This window comes from Artibeus jamaicensis, unplaced genomic scaffold (assembly GCF_021234435.1).
Source record: "Artibeus jamaicensis isolate MK-2021 breed Jamaican fruit bat unplaced genomic scaffold, CSHL_Jam_final contig_264, whole genome shotgun sequence".
Classification (NCBI taxonomy): domain Eukaryota; kingdom Metazoa; phylum Chordata; class Mammalia; order Chiroptera; family Phyllostomidae; genus Artibeus; species Artibeus jamaicensis.
In genome coordinates, this window is record NW_026521576.1 from 4124018 (window position 1) to 4147514 (window position 23497).

The 23497-nt window shown below is 41.0% G+C and overlaps 1 protein-coding gene across 2 annotated transcripts in view; it reads right to left on the reverse strand.

Moving 5' to 3' along the window:
* SPTLC1 (serine palmitoyltransferase long chain base subunit 1) overlaps positions 1–23497 on the reverse strand; it is a 91982-nt gene that overhangs the window by 29170 nt on the left and 39315 nt on the right. For both annotated transcript variants that reach the window (XM_053662635.1, XM_053662636.1), the window contains exon 7: positions 5463–5592. In XM_053662635.1, the coding sequence (XP_053518610.1) occupies positions 5463–5592 (130 nt within the window). The remainder of the gene's footprint in view (positions 1–5462; positions 5593–23497) is intronic.

Here is a 23497-nt window from a genome sequence, read left to right on the forward strand (position 1 = left end):
CTCCCCCTCCCACCTGCATTCCCCTGCTTTAGTTCATGTCCATGGATTGTACCTATAAGTTACTTAGCTACTCCATTTCCTGTACCATCCTTAATCTCCCCTTGTCCATTCTGTACCTACCATTTATGCTTCTTATTCCCTGTATCTTTTCTCCCATTCTTCCCCCTCCACCTCCCTGCTGATAAACCCTCCATGTGATCTCCATTTCTGTGATTCTGTTCCTGTTCTAGTTGTTTTTTGTTTTTTTTTAGGTTTGGCTGTTAATAGTTGTGAGCTTGTTGTCATTTTACTGTACATGTGTTTTTTATCTTCTTTTTCTTAGATAAGTCCCTTTAACATTTCATAAAATAAGGCTGGGGGATGATGAATCCTTTAACTTGACCTTATCTGGGAAGCACTTTATTTGCTCTTCCATTCTAAAGGATAGCTTTGCTGGATAATCATCTTGAATGCAGGTGCTTGTCTTTCATGACTTGGAATACTTCTTTCCAGCCCCTTCTTGCCTGCAAAATTTCTTTTGAGAAATCAGCTGATTGTCTAATAAAAACTCCTCTATAGGTAACCCTCTCCTTTCTTGCTTCTTTTAAGATTCTCTCCTTATATTTAATCTTAGTTAACGTAATTATGGTGTGCCTTGGTGTGTTCCTCCTTGGGTCTAACTTCTTTGGGACTCTCTGAGCTTCCTGAACTTCCTGGAAATCTATATCCTTTGCCAGATTGGGGAAGTTCTCCTTTATTATGTTTTCAAATAAGTTTTCAATTTCTTGCTACTGTTCTTCTCCTTCTAGTACCCCTATGATTTGGATGTTGGAACGTTTAAAGATGTCCTGGAGGATCTTCAACCTCTCCTCATTTTTCTGAATCTTTGTTTCTTCAGTCTGTTCTGGTTGAATGTTTCTTTCCTCATTCTGCTCCGAACTGTTGATTTCAGTCTTGTCAGGAAACCATTGGTTTCCTTCCTGTCACTTAGGTTACTGGTATGTTTTCCTTTATTTCACTTTTTATAGCCTTCATTTTCCCCTCTTATTTGCAACCACATTCAATCAATTCTGTGAGCATCCTGATTACCAGCGTTTTGAACTGTGCATCTGATAGGTTGGCTACCTCTTTTTCGCCCAGTTGTATTTTTTTCTGGAGCTTTGATGTGTTCTTTCATTTGGGCCATTTTTTTTTTTTTTTTTTTTGTCTCAGCGCACCTGTTACATAGTTAGGGATGCAGCCTTAGGTGTTCACCAGGGCTGGGCAACCCACGTTGCTGCGTTGTGACACTGTTATGTGGAGAAGGGATCTGAGAGGAACAATGGTGCTTGCTCCGCTCTGCTGGTTTTCAGTCACTTCCCCCACTACCCACAATCAAATTAGGCCCTTCTGGGCTTGATTCCTGGGTGGGTGGGTTTGTGTATGTTCTAGGACCCTATGGTCTCTCCACTGAACTCTCTTGTGAGGCTTTTTCTCCCACTGCCACCCCAACCTCCACAGGATTTTCCAGTGAGAGGCTTTGAGGCTTTATTTCCCTCTACTGGTACCAGTATTGCAAGGTCTATCTCGCTCCCCAGTTATTCTTCCCAGTTTATCTGCACTTGAATGTGGGACCCCCAGTCTATCAGCTGCCACCTTGCCATGAGTCCTCTCCAGCCAGTTGCCCATCTCTGCCCCTCCTACCAGTCTGGATGAATGTTTCTTCAACTCCTTGATTGCTAGACTTCCATACAGTTTGATTTTCTATCAGTTCTGGTTGTTTTTTGTTTTTAAAGTTGTTGTCCTTCTTTTGATTGTACAAGGAGTCACAGTGTGTCTACCTATGCCTCCATCTTGGCTGGACATCTGACGCCACTTCGGATTACCTTCTAAAGATAGCATTCTAGATACAAGTCTGAAAGATATGGATATTTAAGAATACTGGAATATAACTGCCCACTTACACTCCAGAAAGGCTGTTTCAATTAAAACTCTTCCCAGAATTATAGGAGGGCTCTCTTTCTCATCACACATATCAGTGTTGACACTGATTAATACTATTAGTTCCCTCATTGGATAGGCAAAAACTCCTAGCCTAATTTCTCCCATTACTAGTGAATCCATTTTATGTTCCATTTGCTCAGTTATTTTATTCTTACTATAAAATGCTGTTTTTTTTTAAATCTACTGTCCTTTATTTTTAGAAGAATATGGGACAAGAGAACCCTGTAGGAAAAGGAACGAGAAACATCTTGAGAAATTAACAACATAATATTGATCCAAACGAGGATTAAGCTGCAACATTTAAATTCAGTTTCAAAGGAAAGATAAGTTTCTCAGTAGAAAATATTCATATATTTAACATTTAGCCCTGGCTGGTGTAGCTCAGTGGATTGAGCACAGGCCTATGAAGCAAAGGGATCCTGGTTCAATTCCCAGTCAGGGCACATGTCTGGGTTGCAGGCCAGGTCCCCAATAGGAGACACATGACAGGTAACCACACACTGTTGTTTCTCTCCCACTCTTTCTCTTTGTCTTCCCCTGTCTCTAAAAATAAATAAATTAAGTATTTTTAAAAATTAACATTTATATTTCTGTGAAAGTAAAACAAAAAAATTTTTTAAATCCAAAGTGTAGAGTTATTTAGAAACCCTACTTTTAGTATAAAAATGTACTACAAAGTAGTAAAAGAGTAAACTATAAAATGAAAATAAATTTGAATTTAATTTTATTTCTTGTTATTCATTAAAAAAGTTCCAAGAGACTTCCGCCAAGATGGAGGGCGTAGGTGGAAATACCTTGCGTCCTCGCACAACAAAATCTAAAAACAACAAAGTTTTAATAACAATAAATGCAATCAAACCACACAGAAAATTGACAATACAGAGTCCGAAAACAATGAAATGCTCAGCTAAACCGGTGAGAAGGGCGAAGCCAGCAGCGGAGCAGGTTGGGCAAAAAAGATCGCTGACCGGGGTGGTGCACAGGCACCTGAGAGCGCGGATCCCAGGTGCGGGCTAGCTACGGGCGGACACAGGGAAGAGGCATGGCTGGCTGTCTGTGGTTGGTTACACATTTGCGCACAGATAAACCAGTGAAGAGGTGAACATTGAGACTGCACAACGCAGGGCGGCAGGCTTGCACATTTGCGCTCAGATAAACAGGCAGGGGCTAGTGGTGAGGCGGACTGGGCAAGTAGAGAGGACCGCCATTGCTCCCTCTCTGACCCCACCCCCACATACAGCATCATAAACCAGCGACCTGGGTGGCCCCGCCCTGGTGAACACCTAAGGCTCCACTCCTCATATGTAACAGGCATGAATAGAGCAAAACACGTCTCAAGAACAACTCAGAGCCCCAGAGCCGATAAATCTAAGCGATGAAGAAATAGCCAAACTTTCAGATGCATAGTTCAAAACACTGGTGATCAGGATGCTCACAGAACTGGTTGATTTTAGTCACAAATTAGAGGAACATAGGAAGGCTAAACTAATTGAAATGAATGGAAATACACAGGAAACCAATAGTAATGGAAAGGAAACTGGGACTCAAATCAAAGGAGTGGACCAGAAGGAGGAAAAAAAATGACCAAACAGAAAAGAATGAAAAAACAAGAATTCAAAAAAATGAGGAGAGGCTTAGAAACCTTCAGGACATCTTTAAATGTTCCAATATCCAAATTATAGGGGTACCAAAAGGGGAAGAGGAACAGCCATGAGTGGAAACCTTATCTGAACAAATAATTAAGGAGAACTTCCCCAATCTGGCAAAGGAAATAGACTTCCAGGAAATCCAGGAAGCTCAGAGAGTCCCAAAGAACTTGGACCCAAGAAGGAACACACCAAGGCACATCATTATTACATTAGCCAAGATTAAAATGAAGGAGAGAATCCTAGAAGCAGCAAGAGATAAGGGGACAGTCACCTACAAAAGAGTTCCCATCAGAGTGTCAGCTGATTTCTCAAAAGAGACCTTACAGGCAAGAAGGGGCTGGAAAGAAGTATTTCAAGTCATGAAATCCAAAGACCTACAACCAAGATTGCGCCATCCAGCAAAGCTTTCATTTAGAATGGCAGGGCAGATAAAGTGCTTCTCAGATAAGATCAAATTTAAGGAGTTCATCATCACCAAGCCCTTATTATATGAAATGTTAAAGGGACTTACCTAAGAAAAAGAAGACAAAAAAGATGAACAGTGAAAGGACAGCAAACTCATAGTAATTAAGAACCACACCTAAAACAAAAGCAAACTAAGAGGACAGCTAGATCAGGAGCAAAACCATAGAAATTAAGATCACATGGAGGGTTAGCAATAGGGGAGTGGGAGAAGGAGAAGAGGGGTGAAGGTACAGAAAATAAGTAGCATAGATGGTAGGTAGAGAATAGATGGGGGGGCAAGACCTGTATGGGAAATATAGAATCTAAAGAACTTGAGACACTTGGTCATAAACTAAAGGGTGGAATGGTGGGGGAGGGGTGTGCAGGGTGGAGGGGAATGAAGGGGGGAAATAGAACTGTAATGGCATAATTAGTAAAATATATTAAAAAAATAAAATAAAATAAAATTTATCACAGAATGTATATATTCATTAAGAGCTGCTTTTATACTATCACCAAACAAAGATAAGAAAATCTTAAAGGAATAATGCAAATTATCTGGAAAAACAAAAATTAGCACAAAATTAAGGAACGTACATTTTATCACTTCCCCTAGTAATGAATGAGCTGTACTGAAAAAGCCTGCTTCAAAGTGGTATTGAGAGGAAGGCTGTGCTCACCAGCTTCCTAGTACTGCCACCACACTCTTGTTCTTACAGAAGCACAGGCCAGAACAACTTTTTTCATCCATGTCATCACAAGAAAACAACCGATAATTCTAACAACGATGCTCTTCAACACATGTCCCCTGCTACACTCTAATCGAACATGGAGGAATGAGCGCTACTCCCCAATGGGAAGAAAAAGTGTAAATGGTTGCAAGATGGCAGGAAACCAAGTCTGGGTGTTGCTTCTCATAGGTAGCAGCCACTCAGAGCTGCAGCATGAAGGTGGGGTGGGGAGAAATGAGTGTCACTTCGTTCAGAAATTCATAAATTAAGATCTGCTGTCATTGTTTCTTCCACTTACTTGTTACATGATTTATTCTGATATAAATTAATCTATTTTGAATTCAACAGGTATAGTTCATTAGCATGCTAATGAGTGCTGGTGCTACTTCTGTACAGTTGAAAGTGTATATCCCCTACCCATAAAGTGCAGGCTGTTTTTTTCTCTCCCTTTTAGATATCTGTCTGATTAACTTCCTCCAAGTTGCCATATGTAACTGGCAGTGACAGGCAATTTACAATCAGACTTGGCTCTCTATAACATGAAGTACATCTAATAAGCAGGAATGTCCTTAATATTCAAATGTGATCTGCAGGCAAGTTTTCATGACAAATTACTATTTCATATATAATTTATCTGGTTGAAAGAACTACATAATTTTCTTCAAAAGAATTATACCTTTTGATCTTCAATCTCTTGTTCTTTTAGCAGTTGCTCCAGGTCAGCCATATCATTATGCTCAAATAACTTAATGTCACTACGTGATGCCTGTAATCCTTTCTGAATAGCAAAGCAGGCAGCTCGATCTCTGTAAGGAAGAGAGAACAACTGAATTGGGGTTGAAAGGGCCTTGTTGACATTCTTAAAAAAGGAATGCTTGCTTTAGAAAGATGAGCAGCAAATACCTGTTAACAGGAACATGACAAATAAATAAAGCACATCTAAACATTTATTTACTTAAAATATTTATTTATTTATTTTTAGAGGTGGGGAGGGAGGGAGAAAGAGAGGAAGAGAAACACTGATGTGTGATCAGTTGCCTCTCGCATGCCTCCAACTGGGGACCTGTTCATTCAGGCATGTGCCCTGAACCAGGAATCAAACTGGCAACCTTTTGGTTTGCAGGCCGGCGATCAATCCACTGAATCACATCATCCAGGGCTAAACATTTATATACCATTATTTGCACTTTCTCTGCAAGTTCTTTTCACAAAACTAGCATACTGATTCTATTTTAAGCAGCACCCTCATGCCATATTTTCACCTCTCAGACGTTAGCATGCATTTACTATGGATGGCATCTTAGTTTACTCACAGTAATTTTCTTTCTGAGAAATACAAAAAATGCTGTCCATTTCACCATCAGTGGCATCTCTGATTTGAAGGCCCTATTCCTGTGCTGTTAACATTTGGTCATAAGAAGCAATACTGGACAGTTTGTCTGTATAACACAGGGCAGAACACTGAATCCTGCAGCTTAAACTTCCATGAGATCATCTAAACTGGGTTAGTTAGAAGGAAATATAAGGCCAGCTCAGAAAAAGTCTAACCATTGTTAATATAACAAGAACGGTATGTGCGACATCAGTGTAATCTGGCAGCCAAGGAGAATGGGCCAGAATGCGTGCATGTGACCAATGACCACTCACTGTACTAATCAGTAGGGGCAGTAAATACCACTGAGTGAGCATGTGTATTGTGTGGCTGTTGCATTAAAAATGTCTTAGCAAGGAGAGCAATGAATCTGCATTAAATTTTGTGTTTAACCTTGAACATTCTTCCCTGGAAACTATTCAGATGATTCAGAAGGCCACAGCTATGGGCCACTGGTGATTGGCAACTTCATCATGACAATGCACCCACTTATGTATCACATCTTGGGCAGAGATTGTGATTTGATGTAGTGAAACATCAAATCACCCAGGTGACTCAGCCCTGCTACAGCCCAGATTTGGTGCCCTGCAACTGCTGGCCTTTCCCAAAACTAAAATCGCCTTTGAAGAGGAAGAGATTTCAGACCATTGATGGGATACAGGAAAATATGACAGGGCAGGTAATGGCAATTGGGAGAACTGTGTCAGGTCTCAAGGTACCTGCTTCAAAGGGGACTGAGGCATCATTGTCCTAGGAACAATGTTTCCTGTATCTTGTTAAATGTCTCTATTTTTCATATTACATAGTTGGATACTTTTTAGACAGATCTCAAATATTTTAAAATTAAGTTGTATAATCAAAGTATATGAAAGATTTCTACTTCTGGGAAGATGGAGTAGACATATTCCATATCTTTATTACTAGGTATAACCAAAATCCCTGGACTTCATATCAAATAAACATAAGAAGACTGAAATGTGGAGATAAAAGTCAGACCAGCTAAGGACCTGAGAAATTACATGAAATTAGTTTCCTGGATTTTCCAGACTTGGAGCTGATAAAGTTGGGTACCTTGAAAAGCTACAAAGACCATAAAGCTCTAACAGAAACCTCTTCTCTGTAGCCAGAGGGAGAGGAAAGAGGGCAGCCTAGCAAACATTGATTGCACTACTGCAGCCACACCGTAGAAAAACCTGGGCCCACCCCTTCTGCACCAGCAACAGTTAATGAGGGACCTAGGGTCTGACACTTATATCTGTGCCTGACAATAATATGTGGCCCCAACTATCCTGTCAGTGACACTATGTGGAGACCCCCCACACTTTCACCCACCCTGCAGTTTGGGGTAGTCTCCCTTTCTCAGTGTGTGCTGTATCAAAGGAGGCTAAGGGGAGAGTAGGAGGCAGGAAAAAACACCCCCATCTTGGTGCCAACAGAGGCTAAGTGGGGACCTCCACTTGGCAGTAAATGAGGCAGCAATGCCCCCATACAACTATTGAAAGAGTGTCAGAGAAAGGCAATTAAAATAGTAGGTTGAAATAAAGCATGAACTATAACAGCATAATATGAAAGTGTCGAGGTTTAAACAACTATTATATATTATATCAAGAACCAGAAGACATCACATACAATAAAAAGAAAACAACCAACAAATATTAATACTGAGGTGAAAGAGACTCTATCAGGACTTCTGATCATTTTAGAGCAGTCATGATAAAAATGTTTCCTCAAAATACTGAACACAGAACTATCATACGATCCAGCAATTTCACTTCTGGGTATTTATCCAAAGAAAATGAAAACATTAAATCAAATGAGTATGTGTTCTTATGTTCAATGTAGCATTATTTATAGTAGCCAAAATATGGAAGCAACCTAGGTGCCCACCTATAGTCAAGTGGATAAAAACATTGTGGTATACACAATGGAATATTACTTGGCTATAAAAAAGAATGTAATCTTGCTAGTTGCAACAACATGTATGTACCTAGAGGATATTACACTCAGTGATATAAGACAGAGAAAGACAAATACCTTGTACCATAAAATTTCACTTATATGTGGAACTAAAAATAATTTTTAAAAACCCCAAACAAATAAAAGTAGAAATAGACTCATACACAGAGGAAACATACTAGAGCTTAAAAGAGTGGGGAGGCATTCAGGGGCTGGATAAGATAGGTGAAGGGGATTAAGAAGTACAAATTTCCAGTTATAAAATTTTAAATGAGTAATGAGGTGTGATATGCAGCATAACTGCCCTGGCTGGTGTAACTCAGTGGAATGAGTGCAGGCCTGCGAACCAAAGGATTATGGTTCCATTCCCAGTCAGGGCACATGCCTGGGTTGCAGGCCAGTTCCCAGCAAGGGACGCACAAGAGTCAATTATTTCTCCCCCTCTTTCCTTCTCCTCTAAAGATAAATACATTAAAAATATTGTAATAACTTTGTAGGGTGATATACAGTAATTAGACTTATGTGAGGATCATTTCATATGTATACATTAAGTATGAAGTCACTATAATGTGCATCTGAAACAAATAGGCTATTGTATGTCAATTACACAACAATAAAAAAATGTTTCCAATGGGAGACTCCTGGTCAAGACAGAGGTGTAGGTAGCCATGCTTTGCCTCCTTGCACTATGACAGAGTGAATTACAAATATATCTCAAAACACACAACAGCCAGAACTCAGAAACTCGATCTCTATGGAAGTCTGACAACTAAGGATTTAAAGAAGCCACATTCATCCAGATGAGTAGGAGGGGTGGAGTCATGGAGTAGGGCAGAGAGGTGTGGAGACAATGTGGCACAGAAAGACAGCAGTGGCACATCGGTTGGTCCCCACATTTATGTGTGGTGGATAAAAATCAGGAGGAATACCTTGGGAGTGAGTGATTTCAGCCCCAGGCCTAACTACAGAGCTCAGGGTTCCAGTGCCAGGAAGACAGATCCCCATAATTTCTGGCTGTAAAAAGAAGTGGGAGTTGGGGCAGCAGAAGAAATTGTAGGATTTTCAGGACAGTCTATTTAAATGTCCTGCACAGAATTAGAACATATGCAAACCTACCCACTCGGGGATTCACCACCAGGGCAACAGTTGGAAGGGTATCAGTCACATATGGAAAATGTGTGAAGTGACTGGAAATGGGGCAAGTGCTGGGCAAACCTCCAGGAGCCAGGCAGCCACACTATCCCCTCTCTGAGCCCTCCCCAACACAGAACCACAAAGCGATGAAGCAGGGTTTTGACGCCCTCCCAACCTAGTAATTATCTAAGGTTCTGTCCCACACATCACACATTTATAGGTGTTTTTTCTAAGATAGGGAGTCAAAGTAGCTCTACCTAACACACAGAAAGAAACAGCCCTCCCTGGGCTGCCAAAATGAGGTGACAAAGAAATATGGCCCAAATGAAAGAACAGAACAAAACACCAGAAAAATAATTAAACGAAACGGAGATAAACTATTAGATGCAGAGTTCAAAACACTGGTAATCAGGATGCTCAAAGAACTCACTGAGTCTGGCAACAATGTAAGGGAAGAAATAAAGATTACACTAAATGAAATAAAGAAAAATATGCAGGGATCCAAGAGTGGAGATAATGAAGACAAGAGTCAAATCAACAATTTGGAACACAAGAAAGAAAGAACTTCCAATCAGAACACCAAGAAGGAAAAAAATAAATCCCCCCCCCAAACAAGGATAGGCTTAGGAACCTCTGGAACAACTTTTAAACATACCAACATCCTAATCATAGGGGTGCCAGAAGGAGAAGAGGAAGAGCAAGAAATGGAAAACTTAGCTGAAAAAATATTCTGGAAAACTTCCTTAATTTGGTAAAGGAAGTAGATATACAAGTCTGGGAAGCATAGTCACATAAAAGTTGGACCAAAAATGGACCACACCAAGACATATCATAATTAAGTTACCCAAGATTAAAGATACAGAGAGAATCTTAAAAGCAGCAAGAGGAAAGGAGACAGTTACCTACAAAGGAGTTCCTATAAGACTATCAGCTGATTTCTTTTTTAGTGTGTGTTGCTCAAATCTTCCATGTTTATTTGTCTTTTTTAATATATTATAGTTTTCTCATTTCCCTCCCTTCATTCCCCTCCATCCTGCACACCCTCTCCCACCCACAGTCCCCCTTTTAGTTCATGTCCATGTGTCATAAATTCTTTAGCTTCTACATTTCCCATACAATTCTTGCCCTCCCCCTCATCTATTTTCTACCTATCATCTATGCTACTTAGTCTCTGTACCTTCTCCCCACCCTCTTCCTCCCACTCCCCTATTGCTAACCCTCCAGGTGATCTCCATTTCTGTGGTTCTGTTCCTGTTCTAGTTGTTTGCTTAGTTCGCTTTTGTTTTTTTAGATGTGGTTGTTAATAATAATTGTGAGTTTGCTGTCATTTTACTGTACATTTTTAAATCTTTTAAAAATTTTATTGATTATGCCATTACAGTTGTTCTATTCCCCCTTCATTCCCTTCCACCCTGACAGCCCCTCCCCCACCATTCCATCCTTTAGTTTATGATCACGTGTCTCAAGTTCTTTAGATTCTGTATTTCCCATACTATTCTTGCCCTCCCCCCTATCTATTTTCTGCCTACCATCTATGCTACTTATTTTCTGTACCTTCTCCCCCCCTTCTCCTTCTCCCACTCCCCTGTTGCTAACTCTCCATGTGATCTTCATTTCTATGGTTCTGCTCCTGATCTAGCTGACCTCTTAGTTTGCTTTTGCTTTAGGTGTGGTTGTTAATAACTGTGAGTTTGCTGTCCTTTCACTGTTCATATTTTTTATCTTCTTTTTCTTAGGTAAGTCCCTTTAACATTTCATATAATAAGGGCTTGGTGATGATGAACTCCTTGAGTTTAATCTTATCCAAGAAGCACTTTATCTGTCCTTCCATTCTAAATGAAAGCTTTGCTGGATAGCGCAATGTTGGTTGTAGGTCTTTGGACTTCATGACTTGGAATACTTATTTCCAGCCCCTTCTTGCCTGTAAAGTCTATTTTGAGAAATCAGCTGACACTCTGATGGGAACTCTTTTGTAGATGACTGTCCCCTTATCTCTTGCTGCTTCTAGGATTCTCTCTTTCATTTTAATCTTGGCTAATGTAATGATGATGTGCCTTGGTATGTTCCTTCTTGGGTCCAAGTTCTTTGGGACTCTCTGAGCTTTCTGGATTTCCTGGAAGTCTATCGCCTTTGTCAGACTGGGGAAATTTTCCTGTATTATTTGTTCAAACAAGCTTTCCACTCATGGCTGTTCCTCTTCCCCTTTTGGTACCCCTATAATTTGGATGTTGGAACGTTTAAAGATGTTCTGGAGGTTCCTAAGCCTCTCATTTTTTTTGAAATCTTGTTTCTTCATTCTTTTCTGTTTGATCATTTTTTTCTTCCTTCTGGTCCACTCCCTTGATTTGAGTCCCAGTTTCCCGTCTATCACTATTGGTTTCCTGTGTATTCCCTTCATTTCAATTAGTTTAGCCTTCCTATGTTCCTCTAATTTGTGACTAAAATCAACCAGTTCTGTGAACATCCCGATCACCAGTGTTTTGAACTGTGCATCTGAAAGTTTGGCTATTTCTTCATCGCTTAGAATTATGGGCTCTGGGACTCTGAGTTCTTCTTGAGCCATGCTTGGTCTGTTTGCGCCCGTTAAGTATGAAGAGCAGAGCCTTAGGTGTTCACCAGGGCCGGGCTGCCCAGGTTGCTGGTTTGTGATGCTGTATGTGGGGGCAATAGAGGTCCCCTCTGCTGCTTCCCATCGCTGGGGCCTGCATGGTCTGTCTCACTACTCGCTCCTTTGCTGGCTTATCTGCGCGCAAATGTGCGACAGAGGTCACCCTGCTGCCTTGCGCCCTCAGTGGGTCCGCCTGTCGCAACCCCACACTTGGGGATTTGCCAACGGCTGACTGTGCGCGTGGGTTGGTCTGGCCAAGTTTTCCTGCTCAATCCCGCTCTGCCAGCCACTGGTTCCGCCCCTCTTACCAGTCTAGCGAAGGGTTCCTTGTTGTGGGACTTTGGTAGTTTAATCTTCTGGGTTATGGCTGCATATTTGTTTTACTAAAACTATGTTGTCTTTAAACTTGGTTGTGCGAGAAGGCACAGTGTCTCCATCTTGGCGGAATTCCCTATTTTCTTTTTCTTAGATAAGTCCCTTTAACATTTCATATAATAAGGGCTTGGTGATGATGGACTCCTTTAACCTGACCTTATCTGAGAAGCACTTTATCTGTCCTTCCATTCTAAATGAAAGTTTTGCTGGATACACTAATCTTGGATGTAGGTCCTTGCTTTTCATGACTTGGAATACTTCCTTCCAGCCCCTTTTTGCCTGTAAGGTCTCTTTGGAGAAATCAGCTGACAGTCTGATGGGAACTCCTTTGCAGGTAACTGTCTCCTTATCTCTTGATGCTTCTAGGATCCTCTCCTTCATTTTTATCTTGGGTCATGTAATCATGATGTGCCTTGCTGTGTTCCTCCTTGCGTCCAACTTCTTTGGGACTCTCTGAGCTTCCTGGACTTCCTGGAAGTCTATTTCCTCTGCCAGATTGGGGAAGTTCTCCTTTATTATTTGTTCAAATAAGTTTTCCACTCATTGCTCTTCCTCTTCTGGTACCCCTATAATTTGGATGTTGGAACAGTTAAAGGTGTCCTGGAGGTTCCTAAGCCTCTCTTCATTTTTTTGCATTCTTGTTTCTTCATTCTTTTCTGTTTGGATGTTTCTTTCTTTCTTCTGGTCTACCCCATTGATTTGAGTCCCAGTTTCCTTCCCATTACTACTGGTTCCCTGTACATTTTCTTTTATTGCACTTAGCATAGCCTTCATGTTTTTCATGTAATTTACGACCAAATTCAACCAATTCTGTGAGCATCCTGATCACCAGTGCTTTGAACTGTGCATCTGATAGGTTGGCTATCACTTTGCTCATTAGTTGCATTTTTTTCTGGAGCTTTGATCTATTCTTCCATTTGTCCATTTTTTTTTGTCCTGCCCCACCTGTTAGGTACGAGGGGCAGAGCCCTGGGTGTTCACCAGGGTGGGGCAACCCAGTTGTTGTATTGTGACGCTGTATGTGGGGGTGGGGCCCAAGAGTGAACAAAGGTGTTTGCTCTGCTCTCTGTCTGATTTCAGTCCCTTCCACCACTTCCCACAAGCTAACTGGGCCTTTCTGGTGCTGATTCCTGTGTGGGTGGGCTTGTATACATTCTAGGACCCTGTGGGTCTGTCCACTGAACTCTTCCGTGAGGCTGGGAGTCTCTACCGTGTCACCTCAACTCCCACAAGTGTTTTCAGTCAGTGTTTTGAGGTTTTATTTCTCCTCGCTGGGATCCTGGGTTGCACAGTCTGTCTCACTCCCCAGTTTCGCCTGGTTTATCTGTGTGTGAAAGTGGGACTGCCCCATCAGCCAGTGGCCTTGCACACCTCGCTAAGTCTGCCCACTACCACCCCACGCCCAGGGTCAGCCAGCCTCTGCCTGCACACCCAGGGTCCACCCCCTGCCATCTTGTGTGCCAGGGGTTTGTCAGCTGCTGCCTTGTGTGCCTGATGTTACCATTTTTTTGCTGTGACCCCTCTCCACCCAGCTGCCCCACTCTACCCCCCCTACTGGTCTGGATGAATGTGTCTATTTTAACTTCTTGGTTGTTGGACTTCCCTACAGTTTAATATTCTGTCTGTTCTGGTTGTCATTTTGTTTCTAAATTGTTGTTTTCCTCATTCTGGTTGTGTGAGGAGGCACACTGTGTCTACCTATGCCTCCATCTTGACGGGAAATCCTGATTTCTCAAAAGAAACCTTATAAGTTAGAAGGGGCTGGAAAGACGTATTCCAAGTCATGAAAGTCAAGGACCTACATCCAAGATTACTCTGTCGAGGAAATCTTTCATTTAGAAATGAAGGGCGGATGAAGTGCTTCCCAGGCAAGGTAAAGCTAAAGGAGTTCATCATCACCAAGCCATTATTATGTTAAATAGACTTATTTAAGAAAAAGATAAGAACTATGAACAATAAAAAGGCAAAAAATGCTTAAGTATCAACAACTGTATTTAAAAAAAAAACAACAAAGTAAGCAAAGAACCAGAGCAGGAATAGAACCTTAGATATGGAGGCCATTTGGAGTGTTATCAGCTAGGAGGGGAAGGGGGGAGGATGGGGATAATGGTGCAAGGATTAAGAAGCATAATTGGTAGGTACAAATAGACAGGAGGATATCCAGAATAATACAGGAAATGTAGAAGCAAAAAAAACTTATAAGCATGATCCATAGACATGAACTAAAGGGGATGGATGGATTCTTGGAGGGAAGGGGGTACCAGGTGGCCAGGGGCAAAGGGTGAAAAAACTGGAACAACTGTAATGGCATAATTAATACAACATATTTTTAAAGTTTCCAATGAAATCAAAGGCTAGTAGTTTGAAAAGATAAACAAGACTGTTAAACCTTTAACCAGACTCATTAAAAAAAATAAAAAAGGAGGACCCAAATTAATAAAATCAGAAGCAAAAGTGAAGTAACAACTGACATCACAAAAACAGAGCACATTGTAAGAAAATATTGTGAACTATATGTCAACAAATTGGACAATGTGGAAGAAATAAAGAAATTTCTAGAAACATACATTCTCCCAAAACTGAACTAAGAAAAAATAGAAAATCTGAACAGACCAATTACTACTAATGAAATTCAAGTATTAATCAAAGAAACCTCCAACAAAAAACTCCTGGATGAGAGACTTCATGCATGAATTTACCAAACGTTCAAAGAAGAATTAACACCTATACTTCTCAAACTATCCCAAAAAACTCAAGAGGAGAGAAGACTCTGAAGCTTACTTTACCAGGGCAGGATTATCTTAATTCTAAAACCAGATAAAGAAATCACAAAGAAAAAAAATTATAGGCCAACATGCCTGATGAACATAGATGCAAGAATTCTCTACAAAATTTTAGCAAATCTAATCCAGCAATATGTTAAAAGCATCATATACTATGATCAAATACGATTTACTCCTGAGATGCAACATTGGTACAATATCCACAAATCAATTAATGTGATATACCATATAAACATATCCTTTTTATGAAGGATAAAAACCTTATGACCATCATCACTAGAGGCAGAAAAAGCATGACAAAATCCAGGAGCCCTATATGATAAAAACTCTCAGCAAAGTAGGGAACATAACATAAGAGAGACCACATATAACAAATCCATGACTAATATCATAGTCAATGGGGAAAAATTATATCATTTCCCTTAAGATTAGGGACAAGTAAGAAAATCCACTTTCAACACTTACTCAACACAGTACTACAAATTCCAGCCATATCAATGAGATAAATAAAAGGAATCCATAATGTAAAGGAAGAAGAAAAACTGTCATTATTTCCAAATGACAAGATATTATAAACAGTGAACCCTAAATATTGATAGAACCAAGGAGGTGAAAGACATGTACTTGTAAAATTTTAAGACACTGAAGAAAAATAATGATACGAACAAATGGAACATATGACCAAGCCCATGATAAGAATAATTAACATAGTTAAAATGTCCATAATAAGTTAAACAATACATACATTCAAAATTCCTATAGAAATACAATGGCATATTTCACAGAACTAGGACAAATAATCCAAAAATTTATATGGGACCATAAAACACCCCTCAAATAGCTATAGCAATCTTGAGAAAGAAGAACAAATTTAACAAATCATACTACCTGATACCAAGCTATACTACAAGGTCACAGTAATCAAAACAATATATGGGACCTGGCTGGTGTGGCTGATGTGAACCCTGATTCATGGAGTCTGTGGTGTTGTGGATGAAACAAATTTACACGGACTACTGAGTCCTATGGAGGAAAAGGGAAGGAAGGTGTGGCCACTCTCTCAAAGGGAGAGCGTCTTGACCCCTGCCTTGACAAGTTTTTATTGCTTTTCTGGGCACATTACATGATGGTCCCCCTTTACTCTGCACAGGTTCGCTTTAGGTGGTTACTTTTTACAGAAAACAAAAGAGAGGATGTCGCTAATTACTTCAAAGAGAAGGATGTTGCAAAAGTGATTGAACCGGTTACACTCCATACCGGGGAGGTTCAGCACAGACTTTAGAAAGTTGCAGTAAGCACTTGATGCCTCGATTCAGGGTGAGGGAGTTTTAGCAAAAACCAAGTCTCAAAGCGGCCTAAGTACAATGCAGACCTGATTCCCCACAGGAAAAACTATCCGTGGGTGTGTGCCCTGTGCACTGGACCTCACTTTCCACTGGGAGCTGGGCCCACGCCACACAGAATGGTCTCCTATAGAGGCTTAGTGGATTGAGAGCCAGACTGCGAAGCAAAGGGTCACTAGTTCAATTCCCAGTCAGAGCACATGCCTGGGTTGTGTACCAGGTCCCCAGCAGGGGGCATGCAAGAGGCAACCACACATTGTTTCTCTCCTTCTTTGTCTCTCTTCCTGCCCCTCTCTTTAAAAAATAAATAAAATCTTAAAAAACAAAGCAATATGGTGCAAACAAAAAAAAATATAGATCAATGAAACAGAACAGAGTCCAGAAATAAACCCACTCCCATACAGTCAATTAATACTGACAGTGGAGGCAGGCACATACAATGGACTAAAGACAGTGTATTCAAAAATGGTGTTGAGAAAATTGAACATGCATGTTCCAAACAATAAATTAGACTACCTTCTTACACCATATACAAGAATATAATAAAATGGATTAAAGACTTAAGTGTAAGACTTGATACCACAAAATCCTAGAAGAAAAAATAGCCAGTAGCCCTGGCTGGTGTGGCTCAGTGGATTGAATGCTAGCCTGTGAACCAACGGGTTGCCGGTTAAATTCCCAGTCATACTACCTGCCTGGGTTGCAGGACATGGCCCCAGTTCGGGGGTGTACCAGAGGCAACCACATATGAATGTTTCTCACTTTTTCTTTCTCCCTCCGTTCCTCTCTAAAAATAAATAAATAAAATCTTAAAAAAAAAAAGAACATAGGAAGTAAAATCTTGACATTTCTCTTAATATTTTTCTGACACATCCCCTTGGCAAAAGAAACAGAAGAAAAAACAAACAAATGGAACTACATTAAACTAAATTTTTTGCACAGCAAAGGAAACCATCAACAAAATAAAAAAAACAACCACTGACTAGAAGAGAATATTTGCCAATGATACATCTATAAGGGGTTAGTATAAAAAATTTATAAATACAACATACAACTCAACATAAAAATATCCCATTAAAAAATGGAATAAGACGGGGATGCTGGGAAGATGGGGAGAGAGTAAGATGGAGCTGATACTAGCTCCTGTATTCACGGGTGAAAATCCTGGCAGATCTATAGAGAAACAGCACAATAAACCATCGGTTACCCAGCATTTATGAAATTAAAAGACCAGAGATTGTGACCAACGCTGAAACACCAGACAGTGGCAGAGACAGCTACTGGAGCTGGGTCTCACGTGGCCCCTGTGCTGCCGCCAGAGCAACAGGCCTGGGAGCCGGGGAGTCAGGTACGGGAGCCGGACACTCCAAGCCCCTGTGACGGTCCTGGGAGACAGAGGAGTCAGGAACCGGAGCGGGGACATTCTCGGCCCTTGTGCCGATGCCATAGCTACCGGCCTGGGCAACGGAAGGGTCAGTTGCAGGAGCTGGGCACCAAAGGCCCCTGTGACGCAGCCATAGAGACAGACCTGGGCCCTGAGGAGCCAGCTACGGGGAGCCGGGATGTTCTCAGTTCCAGTGCCGCTGCCACAGTGACGGGACTGGACACCGGGAAGTCAGGTAGGGAAGCCGGGACTCCCCAAACCCCTGTGACACAGCAGAGGAGCCAGCTACGGAAGCCGGGAAGTCCTTAGCTCCTGTGCCGCTGCCATAGCGAAGGGACTGGACACTGGGGAATGAGGTACGGGAGTTGAGACATTCTAAGCCTCTGTGCCACTGCCATAGAGACAGGACTAGACTCCGGGGAGTCAGGTACGGAAACCGGGACACTCCAAACCCCTGTGACGGCCCTGGGCAACAGAGAGAGACAGATACGGGAGCCGGGACAGTCCCAGCCTCTGTGCCGCTGCCGTAGTAACGGGCCTGGGTGCTTGAGGAGGCGGCTACTAGAGCCGGGACATTCAGCAGTGGTAGGCGACCAACACAGGGACCAGCGCGAGGACCAGCGTGAGTGTAGGTGGAGATGAAGAACATCAAGAAACTTCAAGGAGTCTGCACCACTGAACTTCACAAGGATCATACCACAGAAGTTTACACCATAAAACCAGTGTTTCAGAACAGATCAATTCTGGAAGCAGAGACTAAGAAGAGTCTCAAACAATGGGAAGACAAAGAAACAATTGACAAATGAAAGAAAAAGCAGAAACTTCAGAAAGAATGTTAGATGAAATAGAGGCTGATCAACTATCAGATAGTGAATTCAAAGCACTGGTTATTACGAAGTTCAAAGAGCTCACAGTGAACTACCAGAAACTACAGGGGAACTATAATGATCTGTCTGCAAACTACAGCAACATCAAAAAGGAAATGGAAACTATCAGCAAGAGACAAGAGGAAATGAAGAATACAATTTCCGAATTGAAGAACACAGTAGAAAGTTTCCAAAGTAGGATAGATGAAGCCGAGGATAGGATTAGTGAGTTGGAGGACAAGGTAGAAAGCATCTCACAGAAAGAGCAAGAAAATGAAAAGAGGCTCAGAAAGAATGAAGAGGGATTAAGACAAATGCAAGACAATATGAAACGTAATAATATCCGAATAATAGGAATACCAGAAGGAGAAGAACAAGGGATAGAAAACGTATTTGAACGAGTAATGAGAGAAAATTTCCCTAATTTGATAAGAGAAAAAGTCTCACAAATCCAGGAATCACAGAGAGTCGCAACCAAGAGGAACCCAAGGAGGCCCACTTTAAGATACATCATCATGAAAATGGCAAAATTCCAAGAAAAAGAGAGAATCTTAAAGGCACCAAGGGAGAAAAAAGAAATAACATACAAGGGAGCCCCAATAAGGTTAGCTACTGACTTCTCAATGGAAACACTTCAAGTAAGAAGAGAATGGCAAGAAATATTTCAAGTAATGAGAACCAGAGGCCTACAACCAAGGCTACTTTACCCAGCAAGGCTCTCAATCAAGATAGATGGCCAAATAAAGAGCTTCCAAGACAAAAGAAGCCTAAAAGAATACGCCTCCACCAAACCAGCTCTACAAGAAATACTAAAAGGACTGCTTTAAGGGAAGGAAGGATAAGAGGGAGACACAGAGGAACACAGGTACAAAAATGGCAATGAATAAGTACCTATCAATAATAACCTTAAATGTAAATGGATTAAATGCTCCAATCAAAAGACACAGAATAGCTGCATGGATAAGAAAGCATGACCCACACATATGCTGCCTACAAGAGACCCACCTCAGGACAAAAGACCATCACAGACTAAAAGTGAAAGGCTGGAAACAAGTTTTCCAAGCAAACGGACAAGTGAAAAAAAGCTGGGGTAGCAATTCTCATATGGGACAAAATAGACTTCAAAAAAAAAGGCCATAAAGAGAGACCCAGAAGGTCACTTCATTATACTCAAGAAAGAATCAACCAAGAAGACATTAACATTGTAAACATATATGCACCAAACATAGGGGCACCCAAATATATCAAGAAAATCTTAGAGGACTTCAAGAAAGATATTGACAGCAACACAATTATAGTAGGGGATTTGAACACCCCACTATCAAAAATGAACAGATCTTCCAAACAAATTATCAACAAAGATATTGTGGCACTAAACAACACCCTAGATGAAATGGACTTAACTGATATATATAGAGCCCTTCATCCCAAAGAAGCTAAATACACATTCTTTTCAAATGCACATGGAACATTTTCAAAGACAGACCACATGATAGGACACAAAACGAGCCTCAACAAATTCAAGAAAACTGAAATCATACCAAGCATCTTCTTTGACCACAAGGGACTGAAATTAAGAAACCAACCCCAAAGAAAAAAACCCAAAGCACCCAAAATCATGGAGACTGAATGGTATGCTATTAAACAACAAATGGGTCAAATGAAATTAGGGAAGAAATCAAAAGGTTTCTGTAAACAAATGAAAATGATCTCACAACAACCCAAAACTTATGGGACACAGCGAAGGCAGTCCTGAGAGGGAAGTTTATAGCAATACAGACCAACCTAAAGAAGATAGAAACATTTCAAACAAACAACCTAACCCTACGCTTGCAAGAACTCGAGGAACAACAAAAAAGACAGCCCAGACCAAGCAGAAGGAAGGAAATAACCAAGATTAGAGCAGAATTAAATGACATAGTAACTAAAAGCACAATTTTAAGGATCAATGAATCCAGGAGTTGGTTCTTTGAAAAGATAAACAAAATAGACAAGCCTTTAAGTAGGCTCATCAAGAAAAGAGAGGACACAAATAAACACAATCAGAAATGAAAAAGGAGAGATTACAACTGATACCACAGAAATAGAAGGGATTGTAAGAAATTACTATGAAGAACTGCATGCCAAGAAATTTGAAAACCTAGGGGAAATGGACACATTTCTAGAAAAATACAATCTTCCAAAACTCAGTGAAAAAGAAGCAGAAAATGTAAATACACCAATAACAGCAAAAGAAATTGAAGCAGTAATCAAAAAACTCCCATCACACAAAAGCCCCGGACCAGATGGTTTCACAGGAGAATTCTACAAAGCATTTAAGGAAGAGCTAACCCCTATTCTCCACAGACTATTCCAAAAAATCCAGAAGGATGGAAAACTCCCAAATTCTTTTTATGAAGCCAACATCATCTTAATTCCAAAACCAGATAGGGACACAACAAAGAAAGAGAACTTCAGGCCAATATCACTGATGAACATAGATGCTAAAATCCTCAACAAAATATTGGCAAATCGCATCCAACAATATATGAAAAAGATCATATACCATGACCAAGTGGAATTCATCTCAGGGATGCAAGGATGGTTCAATATTCGCAAATCAGTAAGTGTAATACATCACATAAGCAAAAGCAAAGACAGGACTTCCCCCAAGATGGAGACGTAGGTGGAGGAACCACCTTGCCTCTGTGCACAACCAAATCTAAGAACAACTATTTTTAACAGCAGTCACAACCAAGCCACACGGAAAATCGACAATACGGAGTCCAAAGGACAACTACATACTCAGCTGGACCGGTACGAGGAGCGAAGCCAGCAGCAGAGCAGGTTAGCCAGAAAAAATTCCCGGGTGGTGCGCGGTGTGCGCGCAAACAGCCGAAGGCGCTGATGGAAAGCGAGCTAGCTAGCTACTGGAGCGCACAGGGAAGAGGCGCGGGTCGGTCGGTCGCGCATTTACGTGTGGAGAAACCAGTGAGAAGGGAAGCCTGCACGGGGCAGCAGCCTCACACAATTCTGATAGGATAAACAAGCCCAAGGCGTGTGGTGTGACTGGATGGGCTGGGCTAGCGGAGAGGACCGCCATTGCTCCCTCTCTGACCACGCCCACACACACAGCGTCACAAACCAGCGACCTGGGTCTCCCCGTCCTGGTAAATAACTAAGGCTTCACTCCGCTTACTTAACAGCACGAATAGACCAAAAATGGCTCTAGGACAACTCAGAGCCCCAGAACTGATAGATCTAAGCGATGAAGAAATAGCCAGTCTTTCAGATGCACAGTTCAAAACACTGGTTATCAGGATCCTTACAGAACTGGTTGATTTTAGTCACAAATTAGAGAAACATATGGAAGCTAAACTAATTTAAATGAATGGTAATACAAAGGAAACCAATAGTAATGGAAAGAAAATTGGGGCTCAAATCAAGGGAGTGGACCAGAAGGAAGAAAAAAATGATCAAACAGAAAAGAATGAAGAAATAAGAATTCAGAAAAATGAGGAGAAGCTTAGGAACATCCAGGACATCTTTAAATGTTCCAACATCCGAATTATAGGGGTACCAGAAGGGGGAAAGGCACAGCCACCAGTGGAAAACTTATTTGAACAAATAATAAAGGAGAATTTCCCCAAGCTGGCAAAGGAAATAGACTTCGAGGAAATCCAGGAAGCTCAGAGAGTCCCAAAGAAGTTGGACCCAAGAAGGAACACACCAAGGCACATCATCATTACATTAGCCAAGATTAAAATGAAGGAGAAAATCCTAGAAGCAGCAAGAGCTAAGGGGACAGTGACCTACAAAGGAGTTCCCATCAGACTGTCAGCTGATTTCTCAAAAGAGACCTTACAGGCAAGAAGGGGCTGCAAAGAAGTATTCCAAGTCATGAAATCCAAAGACCTACAACCAAGATTGCTCTATCCAGCAAAGCTTTCATTTAGAATAAAAAGACAGATAAAGTGCTTCTCAGATAAGACCAAATTCAAGGAGTTCATCATCACCAAGCCCTTATTATATGAAATGTTAAAGGGACTTACCTAAGAAAAAGGAGATAAAAAAGATGAACAGTGAAAGGACAGCAAATTCACAGTTATTAAGAACTACACCTAAAACAAAAGGAAACTAAGAGGACAGCTAGATCAGGAGCAGAACCATAGGAATGAAGATCTCATGGAGGGTTAGCAACAGGGGAGTGGGAGGAGAGGAAGGGGTAGAAGGTACAGAAAATAAGTAGCATAGACAGTAGATAGAAAATAGATAGGGGGGAGGGTAAGAATAGGAGGGGAAATACAGAATCCAAAGAATTTGAGACACGTGTTCATGAACTAAAGGGGGAAATGGTGGGGGAGGGGTATGCAGGGTGGAGGGGAATGGAGGGGGGGAATAGAGCAAATGTAATGGCATAATCAATAAAAAAAGTTAAAAAAAACAAAAGCAAAGACAAAAACCACATGATCATATCAATAAATGCGGAAAAAGCTTTCGATAAGGTACAAAACCCATTTATGATAAAAACACTCAGCAAAGTGGGAATACAGGGAGCATTTCTCAAAATAATAAAGGCCATATATGAGAGACCTACAGCCAGTATCATACTCAATGGGAAAAAACTAAAAGCTTTTCCACTAAGATCAGGAACAAGACAAGGTTGTCCACTTTCACCACTTCTATTCAATATAGTATTGGAAGTTTTAGCCACAGCGATCAGGCAAGAAAAGGAAATAAAAGGCATCCAAATAGGAAAGGAGGAAGCAAAACTGTCACTGTTTGCAGATGACATGATAGTGTACATGGAAAATCCTATAGACTCTACCCAAAAACTGCTCGAACTAATTAATGAGTTTGGCAAAGCAGCTGGTTACAAAGTCAATATCCAGAAATCAAAGGCATTTTTGT